The 14,213-nt window shown below is 38.1% G+C and overlaps 3 protein-coding genes across 3 annotated transcripts; 2 read left to right on the top strand and 1 right to left on the bottom strand.

Annotated features, from left to right (window-relative positions):
• Window positions 1-4,354: 4,354 nt before the first annotated feature.
• On the top strand, window positions 4,355-6,839 carry LOC18588336 (hydroxyproline-rich glycoprotein family protein). The gene has a single exon (XM_007012668.3). It carries the CDS (start codon window positions 4,441-4,443, stop codon window positions 6,271-6,273), a length of 1,833 nt encoding a protein of 610 aa, XP_007012730.3. The 5' UTR covers window positions 4,355-4,440; the 3' UTR covers window positions 6,274-6,839.
• Window positions 6,840-7,715: 876 nt separating this feature from the next.
• Window positions 7,716-9,719, top strand: VIP3 (Transducin/WD40 repeat-like superfamily protein). Its single transcript, XM_007012667.3, has 2 exons — window positions 7,716-8,148; window positions 8,946-9,719. The coding sequence occupies exons 1-2, from the start codon at window positions 7,798-7,800 to the stop codon at window positions 9,558-9,560; spliced, it is 966 nt and encodes a 321-aa protein (XP_007012729.1). The 5' UTR covers window positions 7,716-7,797; the 3' UTR covers window positions 9,561-9,719.
• A 2,059-nt stretch (window positions 9,720-11,778) lies between these two features.
• Window positions 11,779-13,778, bottom strand: MTO2 (Pyridoxal-5'-phosphate-dependent enzyme family protein). Its single transcript, XM_007012665.3, has one exon. The coding sequence runs from the start codon at window positions 13,639-13,641 to the stop codon at window positions 12,040-12,042; it is 1,602 nt and encodes a 533-aa protein (XP_007012727.3). The 5' UTR covers window positions 13,642-13,778; the 3' UTR covers window positions 11,779-12,039.
• Between the last annotated feature and the right edge of the window lie 435 nt (window positions 13,779-14,213).

Genomic DNA, 14,213 nt, shown 5'->3' with positions numbered 1-14,213 from the left:
AAAATTAAATTTTTCTGTAAAATAATTTACACCAAAAAAAAAAATTTCCCCAATAAGTTATTTTTTAATTACTAAACGGACTTTTCATTATGCATGGTTTTTGCCCTTTCCACCCATCCATCCACTTCTTTAGTAGGCCTTGTTTGTGGTTGTTGCTCAACAACTTCCACCCTGCACCATACATCATACATCTTGTCTATGACGGTTGAATACCTCCTTCCCTCTTTGCAACCCCGGTAAGTTATTCTTCAATTACCAAACGAACTCTTCATTATTCATAGTTTTTGCTCTTTCTAGCCATCCATCCACTTCTTTCGTACACCTCATTCGTGGTTGTTGCTAAACGACTTCCATCCTACGCTATACGTTATGTCTGCGACGATTGAGTACCTCATTTCCTCTTTACAACTTTTGAAGATTTTCTTCAGCATTGTAAATGTAGGCCATATGCTTGGAATTGCATTCCCACAAGTGAGTGCTGATGCCCACTATTTTGCTCAAGCAATTCATGAGTTTTTTTGGATCTAAAAAATGATAAATCTAATGGAAAACTTGATTGTTTTTTTCTTTTGCTAATTATTGATGGCAGCCAAAGAAACTCAAGACTAGTTAACAGAAAACTAAAACTAGATGGGAACTCTTTTGAAATTCCATGTTCCCGTGTGTTATAATATATCAGGTAAATAAAGTGACTAGGTATATTTTTATTACGTTTCAAAAATTATTATGAAAACTTTAAATAAATATTTATTTTTATTACATTTAATTAAACCCTTATATTTTTATTTTGAATTAAATAGATTCTTATAACTAATAGTTGATTAAGTATTGTTAGTCAATGTCGTTTGTCAGTTTATGCCACACGGTACTGACGTGTTATACTGATATATTATATTAAATGATAATATGACATATTAACGAGACATGATAAATAATTATGTGGCTTTTTTTACACTCCATGTTAACATTAGCTCAACACCACATAACATAAAAATAACAAGTGATTTTTTTATTAATAATATATAGTTGCGTAACCATTAACAATAAGGATCTATTTAACAAAAATAAAAATATAAAAACTTGGTTAAATATAATAGAATAATAAAAATTTATTTAGAATTTTTTAAATAGTTTAAATTTAAAAAAATTATAAAAATATATGTTTCATATAAATAAATTTAATGACTACATGACACAATATAATATTACAAAAGTATTTCTAAGCGTGAATTTTTTTTTATATAATTGGGAATTCAAACTCTAAGGGTGAATTTTTTTTATATATTTGGAGATTTAAACTCTATTTTTTTTTAAGATAGAGATCATACACTAACCAATGAACTAAATGTTTAGCACAATATAATATTACAAATAAATAAATTTAATGATTGCATGGCACAATATTTTTAAATATAATTATTTTTATATATATTTAGGAGATTCGAACTGTATTTATTTTGAAAGAGAGATTATGTACCAACTAATGAGTCAAATGCTTAAATGCTTTTAAGTTTGAATATTATGAGTTTTTTTTTCTTAATTGTCATCTTAAAATTGTAATTTATAAAATCATTAAAAAAAAACAGAAAATTTTGACCAAATAGCACAGGCTGAAGCTAAACTCGATAATGTAAATATATATATATAATAATCTTTCACCTTTCTCTTTTAGTCTGCTTCTTTGGCTCCTACCCATTTTATTTGATGAAATGATGAAACAATAGGGGACAACAACATCCATCTATGTTAATAATGATGGTAAGAAACTGCTTTTTGATACCTTTTTGAAATGGGGTCATCATCAACACTTGAAATATCCATTTCTCAAACCTATGTGTTCTTTCTTCCAAAAAAAAAATCCCATTTAAAAGCTCATTCATTCTTATCGAATTACCCAAAAATGAAGCTGTTGGATTACCTAAATTCTTTTCAAAAAATAAACTACACCAAGGACTCATTATGGTTATGTAGTTAATTAAGCTCAAATACTATATCTTATTAAAGAAAAAAGATTATTAGGATAAATGATTAGGTCTGATCAAGTAAAGTAATTTCTTAATCACCTTATCTAAGTATTGATTATAATCATCCATCTAAACTTCAAATTATTGAACAAAAGAAATTTTCTCACGTGAGAGAAAACAACAGGCTGTCCACCGGGACGCTGCCTGCCTAGCTGTTGCAGAGCCTTAGAGGACACTTCGTGGTCAGTGGCTGTCCTTGCCCTACCTGTCTCTATACTCTTTTTTTTATTTCCCGCTTTTTACAAGACCCTACGTGAAGAAAAACAGCAGTCAAACGCACACACAAAAATTAATCTTAATCCCACACAATAACCATGCGCGTACTCATCACGGCGTGATTCGAAGCAGTTCATGTCTTCGCCAGTGTTGTTTTGGTGGAGCGTTGCATCAAAAAGCAAAATCAAAAAACCTTTCTGAAGAAAGGTGGCAAACCAGCGATGGGGCCTGATCCAAAGGGTTTTATCTATTTATTTATTTACGTATGAATTATGATAATAATCTGTACCCTAAGGGAAAGCGCGGGGCAGGAATAAGATAAGAGCTACCCTTCAAATTATAATCTTTCTTCTTTTTTTTTATCCCCAGGAATGCTGGTGGTACTGCCATGATTTTCCAGGACAAGTAATTGCCACGCTTGGAAGAAGACCTTTTTATTGTTTTCCATAAAAAAAAATAAAGAATAGTTTGGCTGGCTATGAGCTGAGAGGTAAAGTGAGAGTTTTCAAAAAAAATTATTCTCTGTGTTTCTTTCTGATGGGTAAAGTTTTCCCCCGCTGAAATTGAAACCGATGGTAGTGGAAAAGGTAATGCAAGGAAAATTATCACTGTTTGTCTACTTAAAGTTGTTTTGTCTCCTCATTAATTTTATAACACACTGAAATCTTTACCTAGATAAGTTCAAAAAGCTGAAGGGTGCTGGATGAGTGGATTCCATTAAGCCTTTCTGCATTAATTATTTTGATTAGTTTATTTCATTTTACAGGTTAAATTTCTATCTTCCAACGAAGGTGAGAACGTGATTTCCTTTGATATTTAAGCTCTTATATTGGTAAGACTTATTTATTTTAATCTGATAGAGGAGGGGATCCTCAGCCAAGTTTAAGGCTCTGCATTCTGATGCTAATGATTGAGGATTATATACCAAATAACACTGATTATACAGTAAACAGGGAAAGGTTAAAGAGGAATTAAAAGGAGCGCTGTGTTAAGTTTATATATATATTTTTTCTTTTGAGAAAGTGCCACCCAAAGGCATTGTTTTCGAGTTTTGCTCTCAAAGGGTATGATTTCAATCATTTCAGCCACGCTCCAATAATGTACAAAGTAACTCAAAACGTCATTGTATAAGAGCTTTGCTTACCTATGGATTGGCCAACACGTGGGAACAGGGTCCAAGTTGGCTTCCTTTTTCCTTTCAGGATTTTCGCTTCACTTGTAAAATCCCCTGCAGGAAGTCAGGAAGGACAAACTCTTTCCAAACCAGAAATCTGACTTCGGACAAAAACCCTTTTTTTTTTTCGTTTAAGTAAGATGTTACAAAGTGGTTTCTATTTTGTCATTTGCTGTTTGTCTCTTAGCCATGGAAAAATTCTTTATTTACTCTGATTTTGAGAAATTAAAGCACATCAAACAAATCATGCTGATGAACCAAGTCGGCATTCATGGCGAAAGAGAAATGCTACCAAACAAATGCCTAATGCGCCAGGCACCAGCTAGATCATGAAGTAAAATCAATCCGTACAATTTTGTGTTTCTTGCTGATTGAAAAATGTTTAAGAGATTTCTGTATGAATGTACTTTTCATGTTGTTGAATTATCATTTGCTGTTGTTTGATAGATACGAAAGTGTTCTTTTTCTTATAATTAAAAAAAAATTAAAATTTATTTTTTAAATAAATAATTATATATTAATTAATAAATTAAATATTCAAATACGTCACGAAAATGTCTTGATTAAAAATACTTCAATCATATTCAGATATTTTCTTGACAATATCGAGAGTTTCTTGTGTTTAAAGAAAGCAAGAGACTAATCCACGTAAGTCATTTTATGGCTTTGAATAGCCTTAAAAAAAAAGCTGCCAAATAATTAGAGTACAATAAAATGGTCATATATGCTTTTCCAGTCATTCAAACCAAAAATTAAATTAAAAAAAGGGAAAGTGCACATATATAATTTTTTATTTAAAATGTATTTAATTTCATTTCCGACACATTAAATAGTCAAATAAATTAATGGTTATGTAACAATCCAGTTTGTAATTAAAAAATAGCTAAAGGTCCATTATTTCATTTCTTATAACGTAATATCTCTCCTCTAAAGTCAAGGTTCCTCCCCCTTGTAGTTTATAAAGTCTCTCCTCACAAGCAAAACAAATGTACTCCAAAATACAAAGAAGACTCCAAAACCATTCCCATGGAAATAGCCGGAGACCCTCCACCGATATGGCCACAGCTGAGCAACTCCATGCCTCGCCGTCGCTCACCATCTCCTCTTTTCACCCCACCGGTTCTCATCATTCTCTTACCCATCATCGCATTGCTTCTCTTGTTCTTTGCCGTCCCTCCTTTTCTCTCCATCACCTCTCAGATTTTTAGACCCAACGGTGTGAGGAAAAGCTGGGACTCCCTCAACATTTTTCTAGTCTTGTTTGCCATTCTTTGCGGCGTTTTTGCTAGAAGAAACGATGATGATGATAACAACAGCGGCAGCAGCGGCAACAACAATGTTAGAAATGATAATAATAATAATAAGAATGAGGCTTCTAGCCATCCTGTTAATTCGCAACAATGGTTTGGGTATCCAGGAAGGAAGATCTACGATGATGATCCTCCGATGAACGCGTCGGGAACCAGCGTTAGGAGGTTGAAGAGAAGCAGTAGCTCGTATCCAGATCTGAGAAAGGAGTCTTTGTGGGAGACTAGTGAACATCGGTTTCGTTTTTTTGATGATTTTGAAATAAACAAATATCGATCCTCAACAAATTATAATGATCAAGTTCATGAGCTTCGTAGGACGAGAATTGAGTTTGAGGAATCTGAAGCAAAAGTCATTCCGATTGATACCTTTGTGCTTCGTCCCTCACCTTCATCACCACCGTCAACTCCACCTCCACCACCGCCTCGGCCTCCAGCTGCACGCCATAAGCCAAGACGAATTTATCAAGCGGTAGGGCAGAAAGAGAAGGTGATGATTCAGAACGATAATGTTGAATTCAATAATCTTGAGTCTGCACAGCCAGTAACACCACCACAGCCTCCACCGCCACCTCCTCGGCGACCACCATCACCGCCAGTGCATATGGGCTTTAGATCGGAGCACAAGTATGGGAAATTGGAACGTAGAAGAAGTAATGCAACCAAAGAAATAAAGATGGTTTTTGCTTTGTTAAGGAAGAGCAAGAAGAAGCAGAAGACAAAGGATCATGATCATCAGCACGATTGTCCTTTGCATCCTCCACGTGAGCCACCACCTTATTACTCTACTACCATACGACCACCATCACCAGCACCTCCTCCACCTCCACCCCCGCCACCACCACCCTCGGTCTTTCAAAAATACAATCTCTTCAGAAAGGGCAGCAAAAGCAAAAAAATCCATTCAGTGCCTGCACCTCCGCCTCCACCACCTCCCCCACCAGCATTTTCACTTTCAGAACGATCATCAAAGCGAAATATTCAGATCCAGCCAACACCACCACCTGCACCGCCACCAGCTTTTTTCTCTACAAAAAGACTATCGAAGCAAAAGAGTCAGATTCCGCCGCCATCCAAACCACCACCTGCACCACAAACACCGCCACCCGAACCTTCACGGAGGCGAACTGCAGCCACCATCGGTAGGCCACCATTGCCGACCAAAGCAAACACTTCTAGCTATTACGGCGAGAACGTGAACAGCGGTGGACAGTCACCGTTAATTCCGACACCACCACCACCTCCGCCACCATTTAAAATGACGGAGTTCAAATTTGTTTTTCGTGGGGATTTTGTTAAGATACCGAGCAGTCCTAGTTCTCGGTGTAGCTCTCCGGAATTGGAGGAAGTTGATGTCTCATCAAGCAAGGGTGACGTGGAGACGGCCAGCATGATGGGCGGTGATGATGGGGTTGGCGTTGGAATTGGAGGGGTCCCGGTGTTTTGTCCCAGTCCTGATGTTAACGCTAAAGCTGAGACCTTTATTGCCAGATTCAGGGATGGGTTGAAATTAGAGAAAATAAACTCCATGAAAGAGAAGCAAAGGATATAGCTGCGATCCAGCAACAAGTTCAGACATTTCCCAAATTTTTCTGGTTGATTTGGTTTCTCCGTATACATACGATTAATCAAAAGTTGACTGAATATATTATACTAGGGTATATATAGTATTAATTAAAATAATATTAGTAGATATATAAATAGGAATTACGGAAATGGGAGCTTCATGTGAGTTAATTTTTTGTTCACCTTCATGGAGCTCCTTGTTAGTTTGGGTGTTTCTCAGTTTCTGATGATTTGAAGAGTATCTATCTTGGATGGTACCAGGGATGATGTGGATGCATGGCGGTTGGCTATGACTGTGCTGTTTTTTTGTGTTCATCAGCTGGAGCCTAAGCTGGAGATTATTACAAGCTTGAAGTTCTGTTGGGTATCATACTAAAATGTTTAGGAAGTGATTAATTTGTTGAGTATTGACAATGGGCTCTCATGGTGTTTTTTGTTCACCTATTGAAGCCTCGTTTATTTCCACTTGTAGTCTAGTGGAAAATTGTGTGAGTTTGCAGTTTACAGTTTTAAAAGCTTGGTTTTGATGTGATGAATACTTGTTCCATAAAAGGTACTACTAGTATTTATGTACATTTAAGTTTCCAGCATTGCGGAATTTATTTTTCACAAGGAACTGGAGCCGGAGAAATGGGATATGTCCTACTGGTCTGTATACGCATAAGGGGATAGACACATAAATGTCTGCCGGACTCTTTAGAGCAGGAAGGAATTGATCAAGTGACGATAGACAAGAGGAGCAGCAGCGGTTAATTAAAAAGAGTTGTGCTTAATTAACCACACCCCGATCAAAAGCAACAACTCAGAAAAATGTCTGTCTTGGCCCCCTTCATATTCAAGGCTTCAAATCAAAGGACGAGGCCAAGCTGAAAAAGTGAAACAGAGAGCTTTTAACTTGCCATTTTGCCCATAATTTTATATTCTCCTTTTCTATAATTAAAGCCAGTGCCATGGGCCACATCATGATTGAAAATTTGAAATTGATGGAATGTCTTACCAAGATCAGCTGCTCCCCCACTCCCCAAGCCCCAACCATTCTTTTCTCTTTTTATTAATTATGAAAATTAGAAGAAAAAGACTTCGTAGTTCATATCCAATAAATAATCAGCCCTTACTGCCCACAACTCATGCCAGCATGATCATCTTCACTTCACCTAACTAGTACATTGCTAGTAATATATTTCTCTTTTGTGGAAAACTCCACTTGCCACTTGTCATTGACAAACATTGAAAACTTTTTCTTATTTCTTTTTTTTGGGGTAAAATTTTTACCGTCAAATATAGGATAGTATATAAAAATGGATCTGTCATGGACTTTGTATGTATGGCCCAAAGTCAGTAAGGCCTGGCTTGACCAGGAATATCTGAGTCAATAAGGCCCAAAGTCAACAACACTTCAATCCCCTCCAAAAATCTCACAAAAACTCCAAAAGCGGTTTAAGAAACAAAAATTCAAACCGAACACTGCACTTCGCTTGTAAATCTACTTGCTAGGGTTCTTATTACCAAGATGGCAAAATCAATGAAACTGGCGGGCCTAAAATCCGTCGATAATGCCCACGACGAGTCCGTTTGGGCTGCCACGTGGGTTCCCGCCACCGACACCCGCCCGGCCCTTCTGTTAACTGGGTCCCTCGACGAAACCGTCAAGCTGTGGAGGCCCGACGAGCTCGAGCTCGTCCGCACCAACACCGGCCACTGTCTCGGCGTCGTTTCGGTGGCCGCCCATCCTTCTGGCGTGATCGCCGCCTCCGCCTCCCTCGACAGCTTGGTTCGGGTGTTTGACGTCGACACCAACGCCACCATCGCCACTCTCGAAGCTCCTCCCTCTGAGGTCTGGCAAATGCAATTCGATCCCAAGGTAATAATTTTATTGGACTTTTTGCGGAAGAAATTTTGGATCATTTATTATAACTATGGGAATTGATTGATGATTGTTTGAATTTTTTACATTTGAAGGCCACTGATATAGATATTTCGTACTATTATTCAAATGAATGAAGTGTTTATTTCAATGAAAGACATTCATATTAATTATTTTACCAATGCCTCAGTTTGGATTACCTTGTTGCCTAGTTGAACAGTGTAGGCAAGATATAGTATTACTCTTTTTCTCATACTCCTTTGTAATAAATGATATCGTGATTCGAGTGATTATAATGAACCATTAAATGAAGCCAAGCTTGGCAAAATAAGCTCTCACCGATAAGCTGTCACTTTTTCTGAAGATCTTATGTTAATAGAATTCTCCGAAGACACGTGTGCTATGCATAAATGTACGAGTTTGTCTCTGCTATGTTTGTTATTGTAAAACATCTCTCTTTCTGTCTTCACTTAACAACCTCCTATGCAGGGGTGAAGCTAGTCAACTTTTGTTGGGGTCTATATACCTTTAAAAAAAAAGACAAAATATATAACATATAGAAGATTCCCCCTTTCAATATACAAGGCTCAACCCCTGCTCCTGTGGTTTCTATGTTAGTCTTAAATATCTTTTCGGGTGGTGCTAATAACCTTATTTTGAATGTCAAGGCTACTACTAATGATGAATAATTTTCTTGACGAGAACTTATGATTGAAATGCTATGTTGAATGTCTTTTAAGTGCTTCTTTCGAATTTGTTTCGACTGGCTTTCTTACAATAGCTCTCAAAATTAGGGTACAACGCTTGCAGTTGCTGGTGGGGGTAGTGCGTCAATCAAGCTGTGGGACACTGCAACGTGGAGGTTGATTTCAACTTTATCAATTCCTCGTCCTGAAGGACCGAAGCCCTCTGATAAAAGCAGCAGCAAGAAGTTTGTCCTATCTGTTGCATGGAGTCCTGATGGAAGACGTCTTGCTTGTGGCTCAATGGATGGCACAATTTCTGTTTTTGATGTAGCTCGTGCCAAATTTCTACATCACCTTGAAGGCCATTACATGCCCGTTAGGTCTCTTGTGTTTTCTCCTGAACCTGATTCACGGAAGCTCTACTCAGCATCTGATGATGGTCATGTACATATCTATGATGCCGAGGGGAAAGCTCTAATAGGGGCCATGTCAGGTCATACTAGCTGGGTGTTGAGTGTGGATGTAAGCCCTGATGGAGAGGCTATTGCAACAGGCTCAAGTGACAAAACTGTAAGACTATGGGATTTTAAGATGAGAGCAGCTATACAGACAATGAGCAATCACACAGACCAGGTTTGGGCAGTGGCATTTCGACCTGGTGGAGGAGGTCGCCTTGCTAGTGTGTCAGATGACAAGAGTATATCATTATATCATTGTTCCTGATTGTTCATGGCTTGTTGAGATTAAAAACACTAAGGATTTGGTTTCAGTACAGGATGTTGCTGCATGTTTAGCTATCACTGATCCAATGAATATGACGTTGCTCTGTTTTTTTTTTTTTTTTCTTGTTTTTATAAAAGATCAGATAAGATTCTCGCACAATTGCATGATGGAGTAGGGTTTCAGCCGTTTCAGCTTACTTAATTTATGAAATTTGTTATGTGAAAATGCAAAATCAATTCAGTTTGGCATGGTAAGGCAGTGTGATCTATGAAGAAACCTGTGTTGTGATTCACACTCTGGTATTGTTTGGCGACATCATTATATACAAGGGGCACTATTGATTAGATGGTATGTGAAAGCTGCTGCCTGCTAGTAAGCATGCCCCTTGTGCTAATCCTCATCGACATTTGCCATTATTTTGCAATAAACTGAAGTCTTGCTGTCCTTTAAAAATGGTTCTGAGTCAGTTTTATTATTTCTTTCGTTTGTCTATGTGAAGCTGCTAAATTCCCGAAAAAGAAGAATCCGGCACATTAGCAAATATGTGGAAGATGCCACCTCGCACAGCTTATGATGGGATGTTTGCATTAATTAATCTAATGACAGCTTGAGCTAAGTCACCTATTCCTAGCTTTCTTAACAAACCAATGCCAGCCCAGTCAGATTATTCTGGACGCGCTTGATGGACATAAGAAGCTGTATAGGCAAATACTCTTCGATAATATGTTCAAAGTTTTTGAACATGTTCCAAGCATTCAGCTATCAGTTAAATTATCAATTGCGTGTTGTCTTAACTTGGCATCGGGATCTCTGAAATGGATTCCCAATTTCCCATTAGAAGCTCATCTTGAGAAACGAGCTGAACTTATTTATCCATCCATGATCCATCTCCTTGTGTTGCTTCCCTCTTCAATGATGCGAATTGAGCAAAAGATAAACACCCCACAAATAACGTCTCAGATTTTCCCACATCTTAATCTTAATACAAGGGTGGACATCACACCGAAAAAGAAAAACAAGATAGAGCATGATCCGCTGCATTTCTTAGTTCGATAAATTATAAATATAAGAGGACTCAATCAGCTTCAGAGCTCCTTTTACTTCAAATATTCAACCCATAGCTTAAAAGGTCAATAGAGGAGCAACTAAAAGAACACAATGGGTGCATCTTTACCAGTAGGACCATATCTGTGCTCATTCTCTCATCTTTCAGTGTAAATTTAGCCTTTTGTATTCTATTCCAAGAAGGATGCAATTGTATTCCAGACGGGGTATCTTTGAAATTAATGTTTTCCACTCAAATAACAACCAAAGACATGCTGATTCACCGTAGGTCACAGAAAACAAACCAACATGAAATAAATTGAGAAAGTTCTAAGAGTTTTAAGGATATGTTTAATGTTTCTGTCAATAAGCCATATACTCAATAACGACTTCACCATTATAAGTCTCCAGATCATGGAGAATCCATTAGACCAATATCTTATTAATGCTGCACGGTATCACCCAACTGCATTGCACCACAAAATTCACTTTTACTACCAAAATACTGGACTTACAATTTCAACAGGCTATTTCAGATATTTGGCCTCTATTTATATCATTATTTCAAGCTTAGAAATGACTGGCAAGCTAAGTCTATATTTCATAAAAGCATATCATTTGGTATATGGTTCCTTTTAAGATAGATTCTGTGGAAACTTACATCTACATCTAAAGAATTTCTCCATTGAAGTCCCTTGCATGCAACAAACAAATCACCAAATGATATGCCTCTATTCTGCTAGGCTAACCATTATTAGATTAGCAAGTTAAGAACATATAGAATCTTTAGATGAAACATGATAATGAATACAACAGTAGTGCCCAGGCCCCCTGGATACAACTAATTCCACAGTTTACATATACATATACAAATATATATATATATATATATATATATATTAGATAAGTAATTTCGTTAATTGATAATGAATGGTCACTCATTCTCCATATGTGGAAAAAAGAACAGTAAAACCACCTACAACTTCCTGGCAAGGACCCCACAAACACAACTAATTCCAAACTTTAGAAAAAAATTATTTTAGCCGTTTCTTTACATGATAAGTATGTACAGAAGAAACACTTACAACCCATAACTCCACATAGGAACAAACTTTGTTTTGTGAACGCAGAGTTAAGATGCTTTCTTGAGGCACAATCGTCTTGCTCACAAGTCTGATTGCCCAAAGCCACATAAACAAACCTTTTATTGAACAAGTGTTATTGAGGCAACAGTAACAAATCCTGATCTAGGTAGACATCATTAAGCTTCTGACTCAAAAAATTCAGACAATTTATGTGGCTAACAGATAATTTCTACACCAAGTACGGCAACCTAGACCAAAATTTAACAAAAAAAAAAAGCAAGGCAACACCAAATTAAAACCAAGCATTAATATCAAGAAATACAAACTGCTGAACTTACAAAATGCTCCTCCTAGTGCTTTGGAGCTTTATCTCCTAAATACTTCATCAGCACATCCATAACAGAACCAAAATCTGCCTTCACTTGCACGGGCGGATTAGCAAACCGGCAAGCCATTTCTGGAATCTCCTTGGAGTGATAATCAACCTTAGACTGTGTAAACTTCAACCCATGAGCTGTACTAACCACAACAGTCCTATCCCCAGCTCCAATAACCCCACTATTCCTAAGCTTAATCAAAGCAGTCAATGCGACACCAGTATGTGGGCAAATAAACATACCGGTAGAATCCGCCTGCGCCATTGCATCCATTAACTCCTCCTCAGTCGCTTCCTCTACAATCCCATTTGAATTTTTCAAAGCATACACAGCTCTATCTATAGAAACGGGGTCACCAATTTGAATAGCTGAGGCAAATGTAGTATTTGCCCTAACAGCCTTAAACTCATTCCAACCTGATTTATAATACAAATAAAGTGGATTAGCATTGGCTGCTTGGGCACAAACCAATCTAGGTATCCTATCAACAAGCCCCAATTCCTGACACATTTTAAACCCTTTGTAAAAGGCATAAATGTTCCCCAAATTACCACCCGGAACAATAACCCAATCGGGAACTTCCCAGTCAAACTGCTGTAAAATCTCAATCGCAGCCGTTTTTTGCCCTTCGAGTCTTAAACTGTTCAATGAATTGGCAAGGTAAATCGGTAACTCGGCGGTGACTTCCCGGATTAGCTTCATGCAACCGTCGAAATCAGTATCGATACTCAAAACAAAAGCGCCGTTCGCAATCGGTTGGACTAATTGGGCAATGGAGATTTTATTTGCTGGCAAAAAGACGATGGAAGGAATCCCAGCGGAAGCGCAGTAAGCGGATAAGGCAGCTGACGTGTCACCCGTAGAAGCACAGCCGACTCCAACGACGGGTCGTTTCAGTTTTCGTAGACGGTTAACTTGACTGACCAAAACGGTCATTCCCAGATCCTTGAAACTACCGGTGTGGCTGATTCCACAGTGTTTAACCCACAAATCGTTCATCCCAAGAAACTGTTTGCCGAACCGTTCGGCCCAAAACAGATTGGAGTTACCCTCGAAAGCCGAGACGATGTCGTCCGGGTCAATCTCGGGTAAAACCCATTCCTTCTTGGACCAAACTCCTGACCCGTATGGCCACGTGGTTTTCCCCACGCGCGAATCGAATAACTCCCTCCAATACGCGCCGTCGAACTTCTTCAAAGCCTCCATGTCGTGTTGGACGTCAAGCAATCCACCGGAACGGCTCCGGTAGGCGATCTCGTCGAGCGAGTAAGACTCGGTGGAGTCGGGACCGACGTTGAAAGGAACGTACTTGGCGGAGAAGGTGTTCTTGGCGGTGGAGCGGTGGCGTCGAGCCTCGTCACGGATGTTCTCATCGGCAAGGCGTCTGCTCTTCTGAGGAGAAGGGGAGTTATTGTTAGAGGAACTAATGGTGGGGGAAGGGTCGAATGTGGAGGAGGTGCAGGAGATAACAGTAGGAGTGGGGCGATTGAATTTGGGGTGGTTTCGATGATGGATCAAGGGGAAGTTGGGTTTGGAGGCTAGAGAGGAGTGGAACAGTGAGCAAGAGGAAGCCATGATTTGGAAAGGAGGCGGCGGGTGAAGGAATTTTGGTTGCCCTTTTATAGTAACGAAAAATGCGATAGACTGGGGACTGGAGACTAGAGAGAGATTGTAGAGATTGTAGGACCCTAAAGGCCTGGACTCCTTAGTTTTCGACAGACCTGTCGGTAAGCCTTTATCCAACTAACCTTCCATTTTTCACTTGTGCTTAACGTGCGATATTTCTATGTGGACATCAACAAAATGCTACTATTACATTACTCGATACAATAATGGGTTTTGGGTACTCTTTCTGTCTTCACATTTCAGGCCAAATTAATCAATGTCTGATTTTTGTTCTTGAAATGTATGGTCCATAAAAATTAGGGTAACTTAACTTGTAGGTTACTTTTCAAAAAAAAAAACCCTTAACTTTGAGGTTATAAAAATATGCTTTTAAATATTTTTATCTGAGTTTCTTATCTCTTTTGAAAATAATTATTGATTCTTAGGTGTTAGAATTTGATTTTTTTTTAAATATTTGTTGACTACATCTAATTGTTTATTCTTACATTTGTCTCTCGTATATAATAAAAAAGAAACAGGAA

The sequence above is a fragment of the Theobroma cacao genome, chromosome 9, assembly GCF_053813885.1.
Source record: "Theobroma cacao isolate CCN51 chromosome 9, ASM5381388v1, whole genome shotgun sequence".
NCBI classification, from domain to species: Eukaryota; Viridiplantae; Streptophyta; class Magnoliopsida; order Malvales; family Malvaceae; genus Theobroma; species Theobroma cacao.
The sequence above is the reverse complement of the archived record's forward strand: the minus strand, read 5'-3'. Positions and strand labels throughout refer to the sequence as shown.

What these genes read in the sequence shown, in the direction of transcription:
- LOC18588336 (XM_007012668.3), top strand. Translation starts at nt 4,441, where the DNA reads ATGGAAATAGCCGGAGACCCTCCACCGATATGGCCACAGCTGAGCAAC.
- VIP3 (XM_007012667.3), top strand. Translation starts at nt 7,798, where the DNA reads ATGGCAAAATCAATGAAACTGGCGGGCCTAAAATCCGTCGATAATGCC. An exon ending in AAATGCAATTCGATCCCAAG is followed by an intron (nt 8,149 to 8,945) that starts GTAATAATTTTA and finishes TCTCAAAATTAG; the next exon opens with GGTACAACGCTTGCAGTTGC.
- MTO2 (XM_007012665.3), bottom strand. Translation starts at nt 13,641, where the DNA reads ATGGCTTCCTCTTGCTCACTGTTCCACTCCTCTCTAGCCTCCAAACCC.